The sequence below is a fragment of the Panthera uncia genome, chromosome D4, assembly GCF_023721935.1.
Source record: "Panthera uncia isolate 11264 chromosome D4, Puncia_PCG_1.0, whole genome shotgun sequence".
NCBI classification, from domain to species: Eukaryota; Metazoa; Chordata; class Mammalia; order Carnivora; family Felidae; genus Panthera; species Panthera uncia.
The window spans coordinates 79,047,736-79,065,577 of NC_064807.1; the positions used below are offsets into that span (position 1 = coordinate 79,047,736).

Below are 17,842 nucleotides of genomic sequence, written 5' to 3' on the forward strand. Positions count from 1 at the left end.
ACGCTGGTGATCGCCGACTTAAAGCGAAGAGAGAGGAACAGGCAGGACCACAAGAAGAACAAGCAAAGGGAAGTCCTCTCTAAAGGCCAAAAGGTTATATAAAACATAATAAAATACAACTGTTTCCTTTAAAATTTTTAATGGCCAGGAAATGGTATAGAATAACTGCCAAGTCACATAAATTAACTTTTTTGTTAAGTTTCTGATCCCGGAAAGAACTCTATCAGTCGATGCAAACTGCACGGGAGTTTCATCAGCAGTCGTCCAGGCGTGTGACTGAGTGTGGGCCACGGACCCATCTTTACATGGTCCAGAAAAAAAGGCGGCTGCCATGCTTGGCAGGCTTCAGGTCTCCTTCTACCTCAGGGTTGGGCTCCGGTCTTGCTCTCGAGTGATAGGGATTCTCCGGTAAAGGTCGATCTGTTTTCACTTTAGTGACCTGTGAGGAGCGAAGAGGACAGAAGCAAGAGGCAAGGCTGAAGGTCAGGTGGAGCAGTCTGTGACCAAGAACGCACCTCCCAGCGTTTCCTCTCTGCTCCCGCTGCCCCAACTACCCCTCTTTTCTCAAGCCCCAGCAAACCACATTTAAACTCATTTAAGAAAGCCTTCTTGAACAAACATTTAAGAAAGCCTTTTTTGGGTCATTTCATGTGGCAGAAGTTAGGGATACAGCAGGAAACGAGATACACACTGTCTTCGAGGGGCTCACAGTCTGAGGGAGCCAGACGAGAAAATCAACCAAGACTCCCGACCGAATTATCATAACTGAGGCATGAACTAAGTGCTGGGGAGCAAGGACTCTGTACACGTAACCCATCCTGAAGGACAGGGGCCTGAACTATTATTTCGTGGGGGGTAACATTTAGCTTAAAAGGATAACCATGAGCCAGCAGAAGATTAGTAAGGGAAAGACATTCTAAGTAAACAGTACATGGGAAGACAGAGAGGCATGTCCTTAGAATGGCCAAAGGCTGCTTGGATAATGGAGGGAGATGAAGCACCTAACCAAGCACTTATTAGAAATGATGCTGGGCTCCCGATTACATTTCATTTTCACACTCCTCTGAGGCCTTTTTCCAGAGGTTCCTGGGGCCACCTGGCTAACAGTGGAAAAACTAGTGCTCAAAGCCAGATCTGCCTACTCCAAAGCCTGTGCTTTCACGTAATATACTACACTGGTAGACAGGGCCGGACGATGAAGGGTACTGAATGATGTACACAAGTGGTTGAATTTTAACTCAAGGGTGACAGACGTCACTGAAGCAGGGAAGCCACTCAAGCACATCTGCAGGCTGGAAGGTGCAGAAGCTAGACTGGAGAGGGGCAAGACCAGAATTGGGAGAGTTGAGCCAACAGGCCTAGCAAGATGGTGGAGCACTGCACAATGGCAACAGGGAGACAGGTAGAAGGTGGTCACGTCCACATTATCCTCGACGGTCACAAAAACCTCCATCAGAAGCCAGCAGAAATTGTTCTTTTTATTAATTAATTAATTAATTTAGAGAGCGCATGAAATGTAGAGAGATTCTTAGGCAGGCTCCATGCCCAGCATGGACCCTGAGATCATGACCTGAGCCGAAATCAAGAGTCCGATGCTTAACCAACTGAGTCACCCAAGCTCCCCAGTGTCCTCTATTTATTTATTTATTTATTTTATTATTTTTTTTTATTTTTGAGAGAGGGAAAGACAGAGTATGAGCGGGAGAGGGGCAGAGAGAGAGGGAGACACAGAATCCGAAGCAGGCTCCAGGCTCTGAGCTGTCAGCACAGAGCCTGATGCAGGGCTTGAACTCACGAACCATGAGATCATGACCTGAGCCAAAGTCGGATGCTTAACTGACTGAACCACCCAGGCGCCCCCGTCCTCCCTTTAAAGATGAGGAAACATGCAGAGAAATGGAAAGACAAGGCCATAATTATTAATAGTCTTGTTATCTAGTGGTCTGATCTTCGAGCCACTCCATGTTATATGACTAATGAGTCTTCCCATGTGCACAAATCCAAAAACGATTCAATGTGAATGGAGCTTTCAGGAAGACAACAGCATAATTATTACTATAACTGCCCTGTGAGGCATTATTATCTATAGTCCACAGATCAGAACAAGGAGGCCAACTTGCCTATGATAAAGACACACACTACAGGTCAGAGCCAGAGCTGGGACCCAAGTCTTCTGACTACAGATCCAGAGTCTTTTTTTGTTTGTTTTTAGAACAGTGTTCTCATCTCTCTGCCACAGAGATCACTAATGCTTCCTTACTGCTTGACAGAGTCAAAGGCCTCCAGCTGGCACGTGAAGCTCCCTTCAGGAAGTTACAATATTTATGAAATCAATCTAGAAAAATGTTTCTCAAACTTAAAGTAATGAACAGACCCCTTAAAAGGACAAATTACTGTGGAAAGAACAAAACAACTTTCTCTTCTGTACCATACCAAGAGAAAAGGAGAAGAGGCATGTGGTCAAACTAATTGCTAGGTACACAACTTTGAGCAGCCTACCTGACCTTCAATTTCCCATCTCTAAAATGGGGCTATTAGCTTACAGCGCTATTAGGATAATACACAGTCTGGAGCCTGATGCATAGCAGGTTATGGTTAAGCGCCAAAAGTTATTTTCAATATTAACATTATCAGGATGCCTAGGAAGGCTGGAAACCTCAAAGGACATTGGCATCTAAGCTGAGGGCAGAAGAGTGAGTGGAAACTGGTCAGAGCAAAGGAGAGGAGGGCAACTTGGAGGAAGCAGAAGGCAGAAGTAAATGAAGGTAAAACGTGGGCTTTATCCAACTGGTCATTACCTTTCTAAGAAGAGACTGGATTCTGATTCTAAGTAGGACTAAAACTGATAATCCTCTTAAAGAAACAAACTTTTGAAAAGAGGACACCAATACTTCATAGGTTTTTAAAATGGCTGACACAAAGATTCAGGAATCAGTATGCTTTCTCATCAGCATGATTTGCTGATTCTCCTTTCTTGAGAGACAGAAATGAGAAAAGGTTGTTTTCATTATTAAATCTGTAGGTCCCGCCGCTTTCCAACTCAGAATTATCAACAGTTTAAAGTAATTCGTTCAGGGATGAGCACTGGATGTTGTATAGAAACCAATTTGACAATAAATTATATTTAATATTAAAAAAAATTATTGTTTGCGATGAACATAAAAAGAGCAAAAAAGCTTACAGATTAAATAAATAATAAATAAATAAATAGATAAATAAATAAATAAATAAAGCAATTTGTTCAGGACAGCAAAAGAAGCCATCTGAAGAGATCAGACTGGATACAAAAAACAAAACAAAACTGTTAAGTCATTTGTCTACTTGTGACCCCAAGCTTGAGATCCAACCATCCATAGATGCTATACAGAAAGGCAAGGGAATAAAGATTAATTGTGGGCCCACATGCCAGGCACTAGGCCAGAGATTCACAAGGGCTCTCAAGCTTAAACCTCACAGAAAACTGGGTATGAATACTGGTCCTATTTTGTAGATGTGGTAGGACGAGAAACAGTTGGCAATTTGTGCAGGATCCCATAGTGATCGGTAGTACTATCTGCCTCCATTCAAACCTGAGTTTTCCCCCACCTTGCCACCTATCTGTCCCAGAGGGAAGGGACAATGATGAGGCTCAAGAAGCAAGGACAGGTCAGATCACAAAGGGCCTTGCAAGCCAGGACACTGCAAGCAAGAGTAAGCCCATGAAGTTTTAAAAAGAAAAGTGGTGTTTGGACTTCCTGGTTGGCTCGATCGGAAGAACATGCAATTCTTGATCTTGGGGTCTTGAGTTCGAGACCCATGTTGGGTGCAGAGATTACTAAAAATAATTTAAAAATAAACTTAAGGGGCGCCTGAGTGGCTCAGTCGGTTAAGCATCCAACTTTGATTCAGGTCATGATCGCGCAGTTCCTGAGTTTAAGCCCCACGTCAGGCTCTGTTCTGACAGCTTGGAGCCTGGACCCTGCTTTGGATTCTGTGTCTCCCTCTCTCTCTGCCCCTCCCCTGCTCACACTATGTCTCTGTCTCTCAAAAATGAATAAATGTTAAAAAAAATTTTTTAATAAATAAATAAATAAACTTAAAAAAAAATTTTTAAGTGGTCTTTATTTTCCATACAGATCATGCCTATAGTGGAGACATAATTATATCCTCAATTCTTCAATTTCAGGTGATACAGTGTCTTCTAAAATCTGAATTGCACCACCCTCCCCTCCCAGAAGTTCACGTAGCCCAAGTTAAGAACTCCTGTCCAAGATGTGGGGACAGTGAGAGGATTCAAAAACTAATCTAGGAGATGTTCCCCTACGGGAACTGACGACTGTATAAAGGAAGAAAGAGTGGGACGTGAAGAAAAGACACTCAGGTTTCTGAGGTTTCCACAGATGGTGGTGGCATGACTGAGACAAGAAATACAGAAAAAAGAGTAGGAAAACATGCTTTTTATGTTTTTTAGATGTTTGTTTATTTTGAGAGAGAGGGAGAGGGAATCCCAAGCAGGCTCTTTGCTGCCAGTGCAGACCAGGACACGGGGCTCAAACTCACAAACCGTGAGATCATGACCAAAGTCAAAATTGAGAGTTAGACACTTAAACAATGAAGCCAACCAGGTGCCCCAGAAAACGTACATTTTAAACTACAGGGAAATACTTCTAAAAATCCTAGGTCCTGATAAATGTGGCCTGAAGAACCTGGCATAACCTCGATCCTATTTGTTCTCTGAATTCTGTAATAACCTCAATGCTTTCAATTGACGGTGCCCCAACATTGTGTTTATCCTCATCTACTCCCTTCTGTTCTTCAATTAGCTAATTTTAAACAAACAATCTGCACATGCCAGAAGATCTATTTAAAGGAATATTTGTATTAAATAAATTCCCTTCTGGGTTGTGTTTAATCCCTCTCATCAACCTGTTTGGTAAACACAGATTTCTCCCATCATATCTTTACTCACAGAGACCCCTCTCTGACCACCTCCTGCCCTCCCCCACCCCTCAGTGAGAGGGGGAAACCCCCAGCAGGAGCGCTTTTTACCTTGGACAGCTCTCCGAGGTCAGGTCGCACCCAGCCCAGTTTGTCCAGCACACACTCGTCAAACTTGGCCTGCTGTTTGCGACAGCGACGAAGTAACTGCAGGCTGGAGTAATCAATGCAGGTCCAATATTCGGTAAAAGGCTCCGCACAGTGAAGCTTTATCTGCCTGGAAAAGAGGGCTAGGTCGGGGTAGCTCTTTGCAAAATAATGAGAAACAGAAAAGTGGGGGGAAATAGGTACAGACCTCAAATGCATAACCTTCCTTTTTGAAAGGTATGATAACAGATGCTCTCACTTCACTTACAAGACAACTTAAGATCCTCAGGATGAGAAGCAACATGTAAAAAAAGATTTCTAAGGAATAAGACCTAATTTCTTTATGTACCAAAAATAAATGAACTGAAATGCCAAAAAAATTTGGTCTAAGCACATAGATTTTACTCAGAGCACTCCTCACTTAGGGCCTACCTATTCTTTTCTTTATATCCAATTCTAAAGATTATCAGTCTACCAAATTTAGAAGAGGAGGCGTAATCCGAGATGGGCATGAGGGACAATGGCAAAGGAAGAGACAGAACTATACAAGGCAAATACACATACTAACAAGCAGAAGATCCCGGGGTCATTCAGTGTCAAGGCAAACTACCCCACACTCCCCAGAGCTCAAAGTCCTCATTCTATTAACGGACTGAACAAAAACAGATTCATCCTTGTCATTAAGAAAGTTAAATTACATTTGGTGCTCTCTGCTAAGAAGGAGGTAGCACATTCACAAAAATAAACTCAAGATGGATGAAGGGCCTGAATGTGAGACAGGAAACCCTAGAGGAGAAAGCAGGGAAAAACCTCTCTGACCTCAGCCACAGCAATTTCTTACTTGACACATCCCCAAAGGCAAGGGAATTAAAACAAAAATAAACTATTGGGACCTCATCAAGATAAAAAGCTTCTGCACTGCAAAGGAAACAATCAACAAAACTAAAAGGCAACCGACAGAATGGGAAAAGATATTTGCAAATGACATATGGGATAAAGGGCTAGTATCCAAAATCTATAAAGAACTCACCAAACTCCACACCCGAAAAACAAATAATCCAGTGAAGAAATGGGCAGAAAACATGAATAGACACCTCTCTAAAGAAGACATCCAGATGGCCAACAGGCATATGAAAAGATGCTCAACGTTGTTCATCAGGGAAATACAAATCAAAACCACACTCAGATATCACCTCACGCCAGTCAGAGTGGCTAAAATGAACAAAACAAGAGACAATAGATGCTGGAGAGGATGCGGAGAAACAGGAACTCTCTTACACTGTTGGTGGGAATGCAAACTGGTGCAGCTGCTCTGGAAAACAGTGTGGAGGTTCCCCCCAAAATTGAAAATAGTATCTACCCTATGACCCACCAATAGCACTGCTAGGAATTTACCCAAGGATACAGGAATGCTGATACATAGGGGCACTTGTACCCCAATGTTTATAGCAGCACTTTCAACAGTAGCCAAATTATGGAAAGAGCCTAAATGTCCATCAACTGACGAACGGATAAAGAAGTTGTAGTTTATATATACAATGGAATATTACTTGCCAATGAGAAAGAATGAAATCTGGCCATTTGTAGCAATGTGCATGGAACTGGAGAGTGTTATGCTAAGTGAAATAAGTCAGGCACAGAAAGATACCATATGTTTTCACTCATATGTGGATCCTGAGAAACTTAACAGAAGACCAGCGGGGACGGGAATCGGGGGAAAAAAAGTAACAGAGAGGGAAGGAGGCAAACCATAAGAGACTCTTAAATGCTGAGAACAAACTGAGTGTTGATGGGGGATGGGGGAGAGGGGAAAGTGGGTGATGGGCATTGAGGAGGGCACCTGTTGGGATGAGCACTGGGAGTTGTATGGAAACCAATTTGACAATAAATTATATATAAAAAAATAAAAAATAAAAATAAATAAATAAATAAATAAATAAATAAAAGGAGGTAGCATATAATTCATTAATTCTGTGACCACCAAAACATGGTTGAAGAAAAAGTAACTTTTGTGTATAAGCCTCAATTATTTTACAAAATTCCCCTTCTCTTACTATTCAGCCTTGCTAGTAATCCAATAAATGCCAATCCAAGGAAAAATAAAATACCATTATTTTATGTAAAAGCCATACATGAGGCAGTGCAAGATACGCATAGCACCTCCTTCCCCCAATGGAATCATAATTTGGAAGTGCTTACTGGTCATACTCTAAGAATCTAGCTACACTCAACACAGGAATCTTATTTAACATGGCTCGGGAAGAACCCCAGACATGGGTTGGAGGAAATGCACAGTAAAAAATCTGCTTTCCATTCCTGCTGGGTTTCCCTGCTAGGAAGCAACCAATGTCACCAATTTCCTTCTTTCTTTTATTTTTAATGCTTCTTTATTTGTTTTGACAGAGAGCAAGAGAGAGACAGTGCACATGTGGGGGTGAGGGCAGAGAGAGAAAAAGAGAGAGAGAAAGAGAGAGAGAATCCTAAGCAGGCTCCATGCTGACAGCACAGACCTGACCTGGGGCTCGATCTCACCTGAGCCAAAATCAAGAGTCAGACGCTTAACTAATTGAGCCACCTAGGTGCTCCATAACCAGTAGGGATTCTGGTGTAACCTGTGGGTGGCAGGGTGTGCAACAGGAAGGAAGGAGGAATATCAAAGCCTCAGGGAGCTTTTCTGAATTGCCTCTAGCCTCACCGACCAGAACAACGTCCACGGTACGTAAAATTGCACCCACCTCACTTGACAATCACTTTGGTAGTAGCCTACTGTTTCCAGTACAAGTGGTTTATTCCTCCAGCATGGGGGCAGCGGGAGAGCAACTAGCACTATTACAGTACTTAGTCTCAGTTCTGGACCCCGTTACCCTGGTATCCACACCCAACGAACAATTGCCTACAAACACCTGCAAAGAGCAACATCAGCAGTGAAAAATCCCTTTCACGGAGGCGGCTGGGCACCTCAGGAGCTTGTGAAATCCCAACATGTCACATTTAAATATACTACCTCTGGGCCAAAGCAGAAATGTTCTTCCAAAGTTCTCTTAGCAAAATTTAAATAATAAACACACATTCAACCTTGTTAGCAATCAAACCAATGCAAATTCCAAAGCAAGAATAAAACACCATTTTGTATCTATCAAATATTTAAATAATATGCAATGCTGGTGAGGTACAACAAGATATAGTGCTGAGGGCAGCATAAACTGACCCAATTTTTTTTTAAATGGCAACTATAGTTCAAAAGCCATAAATTACATTCAAAGCCTTTTTACAGAATAATCTCACTTCTGGGAAATTTATGCCAAGGAATTACTTAAAAAGAGAAAAAGATCTACACACAAAGGTAACCACTGAGGATTTATCTAAAACAAGCAAAATCTGGAATTAGGAGCAACTGGTGGCTCAGTCGGTTAAGCTTCCGACTCTTCATTTTGGCCCAGGTCATGATCCCAGGATCACGGGATCGAGCCCTGCGTTGGGCTCTGCGCACGACACAGAGCCTGCTTGGGATCCTCTCTCTCCCTCTCTCTCTCTCTCTTTGCCCTCCCCCACTCGTGTGTGCATGCTCTCTCTCAAAATAAACATTTTTTTAAAAATGGGATTAAAAATGACTTTGTAACAGGTAAATTATGGTTGGTTTACCTACTGGTGGAATATTAAACAGCCATTAAAAGTGATCACAAAGACAATCTAGCAACTTGAAAGAATGTTCCCCATGGTTTCAGAAAAATGAATTTTAAACGACACACTGTGACTTTAACCACAAAAATATCTTTGCATGTGGACAAAGACACCAAGCAAAAGAGGAGAAGAGCTATTATGTGAAGGAATTTGATTTTTCCCTCTAACGTCATTGTAGTGGACATCTGTGGGTTTTGCCTAGCCAGCAGTCAGTCCCCATTCTTCTGTAACATCCTTGTAATTTTTCTTTGGGGAACAATCTGTCCCTCTCTCTCAGCAATGCAGTTTAGATGAATTTAAGTCACTTCCCACTTTAGGCCTGACAAATCACAGCATTTTATCTCCTGAAACACACCTGATTCAAAGAGAGGCATACGAAATCGACCAGCCAGGCCAATGAGACTCAGGCCAGGGACCTATGCTCACACCACTGGACAAGGACACTCTTGGGCCAGGTCTAGGCAAGCAGCACAGCAGTGTGGGATGGCTGCCGGCCACTTCTGCCACAGCAAGAAAGAGTCTCTCTGAAAATGAGTTTGACAGACAAAACAGAACTAAGAGATCGGGGAAGGAGAAGAGAGGCAACAAGATACCAAGTAGTTATGAAATTATGTAAGCCCTTTGATTCCAGCCCCGCCTGATGCCAGCCCCATTTCTGGACTTGACAGCTACATAAGCCAATTCCCTTCGAGTGGAGTTTCTGTCCCTTTTAATAGAGTCTGTCAAAACATTTTTCTACAATTGCAATATGGATTGTTTTACTTATGGTATTAAGCATAATGGCCTACTTAATATCTCGACTCTGTACACACTTTTCTTTCCATAATAACTGAGTGTTCCATAGTAGCATCAATCTAGTGAACACCTGTTAGCAAGCACTGTGCTGAGTTATTTTTACATACTTTTACAAATTTTTCATTACAATCCTGTATGATTTAGAAATTAAGATTCATGGATATTAAAGCACATGCCAAATAATAAAAACAAATAACAAAGCTAACTGCATCATTTACTGCATGCTTACCTTGGTCTATCCGACTTCAAGGTCTTACACTTCCTACTAAAATTATCCTTCTACTTAATTAGCTAGATGTTCACTGAGGTACATATACCTAGATGTTTCAGCCCACAGGCACTGATGTCAAGTCAAAGACTCTTACCTGAAGAAGTCCAGAGCACACTTGTTGACGAGCCTGCCTTCCTCTAAACACCGCCTGGGGTCTTTCTCTTCCCAGCGACAGAGCATGAACTCCTTGTTGGGCTTATCACACTGAACTCCATAGTGGTGGGCGGCAGCTTTCAGCACCGAAGAACTGACTTTCACCTGGGGAACGGAACAGGAGGAGACATCCCACAGATCTGTGACCAGAATATCAACTTCCTCAACTTCATCTCCTGCTGCTGAAGGCCGAGGGAACACAAAGGGAGCACTTGTTCCGACTCCAAGAAAATTAAAGATAGGGGGCTACCATAATAAACCTTTATGATCTCTGCTGCTTTAGAGATCACAAAGCTTTTTCACATGCATGATTTTCTACACCTTCATAATAATCTCATTAGGTTGACATTACTCTCCCCATTTTAGACATAAGGAAATGGCAGTCCTAACAGAACCCTTAGCTCTCTATGACAGAGAAAGTAGAGCTCTGAAAGATGATGGAAGCTTCTGTGATGGAAGGAGAGGAACCAACTCTGGGGAGTTTTGATGAGTCTCCTTTCCAGGAATAAAACTGATGGGGCAGGGGGGTGCCTGGGTGGCTCAGCTGGTTAAGCATCCAAGTTCAGCTCAGGTCATGATCTCGAGGTTCCTGAGTTCAAGTGAGTTCAAGCCCCTAGGTGGGCTCTCTGCTGTCAGCAGGGAGCCCTCTCTCTCTGCCCCTCCCCAGCTTGCATGTGCGAGCTCTCTCTCTCAAAAATAAACACTAAAAAAAAAAAAAAGTGATAGGATACATAAAATTCCCAGAAGACCATAGAGTCACAGAAAATGAGACTGGAAAGGATCAGTAAAAACATCTAGTCCAGTAAGTTATTACTAATGATAAAGTACTAAAATTTTCTATTTTTTCCTATCACACACTATATCCAAGGTAGCCACCAGTCCATAACTCTCTCTCACTTGCCTTCCGGTTGGTTCATTTTCTTGAGAAACAGTATAGTTACAGCTCACTCACAGAGGGCTGCACACAGTCCAGGGCCCGTCTAATTGCTGTGCAGCAAGGGTTCTGCTGGCCTCTTTTCGGTACTACCTTTTCCTGGGCCAATTCCACAACGTTTGCGTTACTGGAACTTAAATAGAACATGTGTTGTCTGGGAGGACCGCCCTCTTCATTATTCTTCCTTTTCGAAATCGCTTTGGCTATTCTTTCAGATGAACCCCCTCATCCAATAATTTGCACTGGAACTGCACAAAGTTTAGTTATGTGTTAAATTAGAAGGGAACGAGCATGTTTACAACACTAGGTCTCTGCTGAAATTTTTTATCTCCCCAGAGGATCTTTCTCTAAGCACCACACAAAAGCTCTCATCTGTTGAGCCACTCACTCTGTGCCAGATACTGACGATACAACAGTCACAGGAGAGGCGAGACTACATGAATTATGCCTTCTCACCAAGACATATTACGTCCCTCCTCTTACTCAGGTCATTCTTATGTTCTTTGGTTAAAATGATAGTTTCCCTCATATAGGAACCTTGCATATTTCTTGTTTATTCCTCAGTATTTTAACCTTTTTGATACTACCTAAATAGCTTGTTTGGACACTGCATCTTCTCTCTAGCCATATCTTACTGATACAAAATCAAGAGGATTAAGGGGTGCCTGGGTGGCTCGGTTGGTTGAGCGTCCAACTCTTGGTTTCTGCTTGGGTCATGATCTCACAGTCATGGGATCAAACCCAGTGCTGGGCTCCACGTTAAGCATGGAGCCGGCTTGGGACTCTCTCTCCCTCTCTGTCCCTCCCCTGCTCACACTCTCTCAAAAATAAATAAATAAACTTAAAAAAAAAAAACAACAAGAGGATTAAGAGGAAAAACTTCCACTTACAAGTAAAAACTACCTTCTTTTCTGATAGTTATATCCTTTTTTGTCTCCTTCTCTTTTCCTATCTTACTGCTTGGACTAAAACCTCTAGGACAATACAAATGAACAGCAATGGCAGTAGGCATCCTTGCCTTTTTCTAGACTTTAAAGCACAATTTGGTTCAATATTTGCTATTGGTGTCTGGGATATAGTCGTTTGGATAGTCCTCATTAAGGAAGTTTCTTTCTGATGATTCTGTTTTACTGTTGTTTCCAGAAAGACTGAAAAATTCAGGTTTCTTTTATCCATAAATGTAGAGAATTAACAGATTTTCCAAAAACCTCTCGCTATAGCTACAATAAAATCTAGTCTGTGACAGTGCATTATGCTTTAAGATATCACTGGATTTGATTTATAAGCATTCTATTAAGGATTTTTATGTAAGAATAATGTTGTAATTATTATTTTTATAATGATAAAAATTTTATAATTTTATTTTTTATGACTTTCACACAGCTTAGGTTAAATTACTAATAAGATAAAAGGCAAGGGAATATGAAGAGAGTAACTCATCTACACACTATGGGAAGAGAATAGTTAGGACGATGTCTACTAACGTTACAACTGCTGTAATTATCAAAGCAAAGATGAACTTATGATACAAGTGAAACCTGCCATGACAATTCTAATAAATTTGTTTAAAAATCGGTAAAATTTTATATGACAGCTGTTTTTTTAAAGTTTACTTACTTATTTTGAGAAAGAGCGCACGTGTGAGCAGGAAAGGGGCAGACAGAGAGGGAGAGAATCTCAAGCAGTCTCCACACAGTGAGCACAGAGCCCCTGACAGAGCCCCACGGGGTGCCTGAACTCATGAACTGTGAGATCATGACCTGAGCTGAAATCAAGAGTCAGATGCTTAACCAACTGAGCCACCCAGGTGCCCCATAGAGTTGTGTTTTTTTTAAGTTTACTTATTGATTGATTTGCGGGGAGGGAGGGGCAGAGAGCTCCAGAAACAAGAGAATCCCAAGTAGGTTCAACGTTGTCAGTGCAGAGCCTGAAAGTGGGGCTCAATCTCAGGAGCCGTGAGATCACGACCTGGGCCAAAATCAAAGAGTCAGTCGCTTCATCTACTGAGCCACCCAGACACCCCTACAGTTTTCTATAAGAGTGTATTAGGTTAATTGAGGGGTATACATTAACTTGCTATATTACCTGTACAAAGCCAAGAGAATAAAAATCAAAATTCAAACTTTTTAAAGCTTAATATATTTAAAAAATTAAGCTGTACTTACCTCCTTGACCAATGCCTTAAAAGATCTTTAAATGGCTGATTCACTCGAATGCCTTCACAGCCATTGTGCCCAAAAAGGTTATGACATTCTTTGCCCTACTTTCCTACAAATGTAGAAGTCTTACCAAAATCTAGGGGCACCCATGTTGTTGAGTGTGTAAAATATGCTCTGTCACAGGGAAATAAAGGATAAGAACCACTCACTGAATCTCTTTCCTGGGGACAGAGATGTGCCCAAGATGACACAGCAGGCCAGTGGCAACCGCAGAACTGGAATCCAGAGACTGTGACCTTCAATCAAGCCTCTTTGCATTACACAGCCTTCGCTGAGGTGGCAAAGGACTTCAGATGTCCCCTCACCTGCTTCTTCACAAAGACGGCTGAGTTCCACCAGAAACAACATCCCTTCCCAGCTGCTTACTGTGAATACCCTCTCAAATTCATTCAGCTCCCTTTGTCTCAAAGAACACAGAATTCCAGCATCTTCCTCATTTACCCTCATGACAGCCTCCCTGCACAGCGGGTTTATACAGTCTGCAGGTGTGGAAAGGGAGGCAGGAAGAGTCTTACAATCTACAACCAATCTTCCAGTCCTGTTCTCTCTTCCTTAACCACGTCTGCACCTCTTTCTATAGTAATTTATGCTGTGACTTCTATGTGACTTAATTTATGGAAAATGGGAGATCACTGTACTCCTTTGATAGTACTGTTGAGGATTAAATGAGTTCACACGTGTAAAAATATCAAGAACAGTGGCTAGCACATAGAAAGCACATCAAAAATATCAGCTATTATTTCTGCTCAACATTGTCAGTTTGTACAAAGAGGTTCCAGCCCTAAGCTTCTGACTACTTCTTTCACAGGGATGTGTCAACAAGGTCCAAAATGTGTTTAACTTGCCTCTCAAAGCTGCTCCTTCTGGCTTCCCCAGTCCCACTGTCAGGTTGCAGATCTGACAGGCTCCCCGACCTTTCCTGCCTGTGATATCTAAGTCACTGCTAAGTCTGATCAATTCCACATAAATCTGTTCTTTCCCCTCTGTGAGGACAGTCACCAATTATGTTGGGGTCATTAATATCCTCCTCGTTATTTCAACAGCTGCCAAGACTAGTCCCCCTTTTCTTTTCCTCTCTTCAATCCATTCTTCACAGGGCTGCCAGAGTGATCTTCCTAGAAGACAATTCTTATTGTACTCTACTGAAACAAATTAGCGACAAAACCCTGGAAGGATTCAGGCTTAACAGCAGAATAAAGCCCAAACTCTTTACAGAGTATTCAAAGCCTTCTGGATCCAGCCTTCTCACCCAAGACACTTCCAAAAAGGGACCTGCTGCTGTCTCAGAGCACTGAACTCACTGTCCCCACAACCCATCTGTGGCCTCCTGCATTTTCCCATCTCTTCACCTTCGCTCAGATCTAACCCTCGCTTAAGAAAGCCTGTCTGTCCATCTTGGCCTATAAATGCTATTCTTCAAATGCCATTTCGCCAAGTCCCACATTACGCCCGAGAAGTGCTTTCTCTGTTCCCTTTATAGCCTCAGAGAATTATACAGCTGGAATCACTTCATCTTACAAATAAAATAACTGTGTCTGCAGATGCTACAAGTGACTAATCAAGGTAACTGAGCAGTTAGGCCTAGAATTTAGATCCAGCTTCAAATCCTACTCTCTGCTCTGAAACCATGTCTGCCCCTCTTCCATAGATTTAATCATACTTTGTCTTGCATTGTAGTTATTTATGTAATTATCTGTATTTCAGTTCAAAGGTATGAACACTAAAGGCAAATTATTCCAGATATAGAATACTTGCAGGAAGTAGAACCTCAGATTAAATTAAACTTTCAATGAAAAATACAGCACTTTCAGGCTAACCGAGCTTCAAGGTGGGACGAAAAAAACAAAAGACTGAATACCGGCAACCTCCCCTCTCGTAAATGTACTTGACCAGAGTCCCTGAACACAGCTAAAAAGTTATGCCTCCGTGGGAAATAATAGTTGCCATTCTCACAGGCATCTGAGAAGATTAACTGAAGTCATGAAGATAAAGCCCTTAACAGAGTGCCTGGGATATAATTTCTGGCACATAATTTTTAGTTTTGCCCTCCTTGTCCTGTTATGTAGCCTGGTCTTTCTACTATCCAGTCCTGCCGCGACACTCCTCTGCCTTAAAATCTTCAACCTCTCCCTCCCACGTCACCTTAAAATAAGTCTGGCCTTGTGGAAGCTGCTTCCCAGTCCTTCCAGTCCAAGGTACCTCTCTCTGGGCTCAGCAACAGCTGATTCCCACCAACACTAGAGTCACATCAAACAGCACTGGTCTCCCTAGACTCAAAAGGTTTTGCGAAGTCTTCTCACTCTTTTGAGCTTTTACCCATAATACAATAGTTTAAAAGCACGGGTTTGAAACTCAGACCTAGAGTCATAGTCCAGCTCCACCACTCCCTAGCTATATGACTTTGGGAAAATCACTTCTACTCTTGGGACCTGTTTTCTTACCTTTCACATGAAGAGGCCAATAATATCCTACCTCATAGTGTTGCTGGCAGGCTTTGATGAATTAATGTACGTGAAGGAACTAGCACCTTACCTGACTTCTAAAAAAGGGTTGGTCCTACTTGCTGTAATTAGTTTATACTGTCTTCACTTCTCATAGCACAAACTTCACTATACTATAACTGCCTCTTTATGTCTGTCTCCCTATCAGATTATAAGCTCTATGAGGGCAGGGACGCTATCTCTTATTCTCCAGTGTGCGTGTATATGGCAATTATTCAAATGGTATCTCCTGAATAAATGAATGCTCTAAATGTCCTATTACCAAACACCCTCCCAGGGTTGTTAGCAACTCCAGTCTCCAGTTTCATCTCCTTTTGCTTTGGCTTCCTAGCTCCACTCCAACACTGTACCGATTAGGCTACCTAGAAGCGACGGTCTCTCTCGCTCGGCTGTGAACACCCGGGGTTGCATATTCACTTCGCAGGGAGGACTGAGTATTAAGTGACATTAAAGGAAGTAAAGTGGCCCTGGCTGGTGCTTAATAAAAAGTACCACTATTATTCACGTAAAGGGCAAGCAGATTGCAGCAGGTCGGGGTGGGGGAGGCGAGGAGACTTCTACAGAGCCCCTGCATGATGGGGTGGGGGTGAGGCGATTCCCGGAGCTGAGCCGGGGGCGTCCGGGAATCCACCTGTGTCTGTGTCGGGGGGCATTAGGTGGGGGGACCCAGGGCCCACAGTCCAGTGAGACGAAGCGGAGCTGGGCCCAGGCCCGAAAAGCTGCAGCCCTATGCCCTGCTTGCCTGGCTTCCGGACGAGCCTCACCTCCTGCACTTTCAGATCCTCCACAGTGGGCAGCTCCACTATCCCCGGCATGACGGCGGTAGCCCCGACCCCGAGGAGGCGCCCGCAGCCGCGTCGCCCCCGTCTCCTTGAAATCCCCTTTCGACCGCCAAGGGCCACCTCGGGCCTGCGCATGCGCGGGCGGCCACGCAGGCGCACTGCTCTGCCCAACCGCGAGCCATAGAGCGTGCGCAGTGCCTGGAAGGCCTGTGGGGTCTGTGGGCGGGGCTCCGAGCCGGCCCCGCCCATCTTGGTTGTCATAGTGAGGCGGGACGCACTGAGACTCCAGGATCCCAACCGCTGGAAGCTAGAGGCTGGTGTCATGGAGTACACGGGGAGCCAATATATTGGGGAATATGTAGACGGGAGGTAAGGGCCTCATCTGACTCACTATGTCTTAAATCTGTGACTGGTTAAAGACGGCTGCCTTTGCAAAGCACTTTGTGCCAGGTACTTTCACAAACTTTATTCCTTTTATCCTTCGGGACAACGCTTTCAGATATGATTGTTTATTTCCATTTTACAATTAAGAAAAATGAGACCCAGTGAAGTAAAGTGACTTGCTCAAGGACACACATAATAAGCAGCATAGCTGAGATATATTCATTCCATATATACGTGTGTGTTTGCTATCTGCAGTTTTAGATTTGGGGATAAAAAAATACTAAAAAATGTCAAGATCCTTGCTCTCATAGAGTTTACAGTCTAGTTGGTGTATGGCCAATAAACAAAGAAATGGGAAGATAATTTCAGATAGTGGCTTTGCCTGAATCCTCTCCTCCCCACAGCAACCCTATGAGATAGATACAATCCTCATTTTACAGATGGAAAAAGTGAGGCTTGGAGTAATTATGTAACTTGCTCAAAGTCACCTCATTGGCATTTGGCAGGTCAGAGATCAAAACCCAGGTCTGACTCCAAAGCTCGTGAGCTTTCTATGGAGCCCTGCTGCTGGGCTTCTACAGAGGACACGGCCAGTTGGGGCTGTCCTTGAAGGCTTTCTGGAGGAGGAAATATTGAAGATGGGCCCTGAGGATTGGGTAGGATTTATGTGGGTAGAGATGCAAGGTGAAGAATGTTTCCGGGCAGAGGAAGCAACATGAGCAATAGTTCAGAGGACCTATAGGGGGAAGAGCAGGCAGTTCATTTGGGCCAGAGTGTAAAGAGAGTGGGGGCCAGAGCTGGAAGGGTGGGTCTGTGCTCTAGCATACAGAGATCTGAGTACTGTGCCCAGTTCTGTGAGTGGGAGGAGCCACTGATGGATAGATCCTTTGTAGGGCTGGGCATTAGGAAATCTAATTTACTTTGCACTGTATCTCTCCTCATAATGCATATGTCACTTAGTAAATGTTGGCTGAAAGAATTCATAAAAGAATGAAAGTAAGAAAAGAAGGAAAAGGAAAGAAAGGAAGAAGGAAAGAAAGGAGGAAAGAAAGAAAGAA

General features: G+C 43.1%; 2 protein-coding genes across 4 annotated transcripts in view; one reads left to right on the top strand and one right to left on the bottom strand.

Moving 5' to 3' along the window:
• Positions 1-122: 122 nt before the first annotated feature.
• On the bottom strand, positions 123-16,527 carry NDUFA8 (NADH:ubiquinone oxidoreductase subunit A8). Its single transcript, XM_049628175.1, has 4 exons — positions 16,383-16,527; positions 9,906-10,069; positions 5,029-5,194; positions 123-439 (listed from the first exon to the last, which is right to left on the bottom strand). Exons 1-4 carry the CDS (start codon positions 16,431-16,433, stop codon positions 302-304), a joined length of 519 nt encoding a protein of 172 aa, XP_049484132.1. The 5' UTR covers positions 16,434-16,527; the 3' UTR covers positions 123-301.
• Positions 16,528-16,631: 104 nt separating this feature from the next.
• Positions 16,632-17,842, top strand: part of MORN5 (MORN repeat containing 5) — a 30,175-nt gene continuing 28,964 nt past the window's right edge. The window contains exon 1 of one of the 3 annotated variants that reach the window (XM_049628203.1): positions 16,632-16,769. In XM_049628203.1, the coding sequence (XP_049484160.1) occupies positions 16,723-16,769 (47 nt within the window). In that variant the 5' untranslated portion in view covers positions 16,632-16,722. Of the gene's footprint in view, positions 16,851-17,842 lie in introns of all 3 variants that reach the window. The other 2 variants (XM_049628187.1, XM_049628195.1) reach the window with 2 other exon arrangements.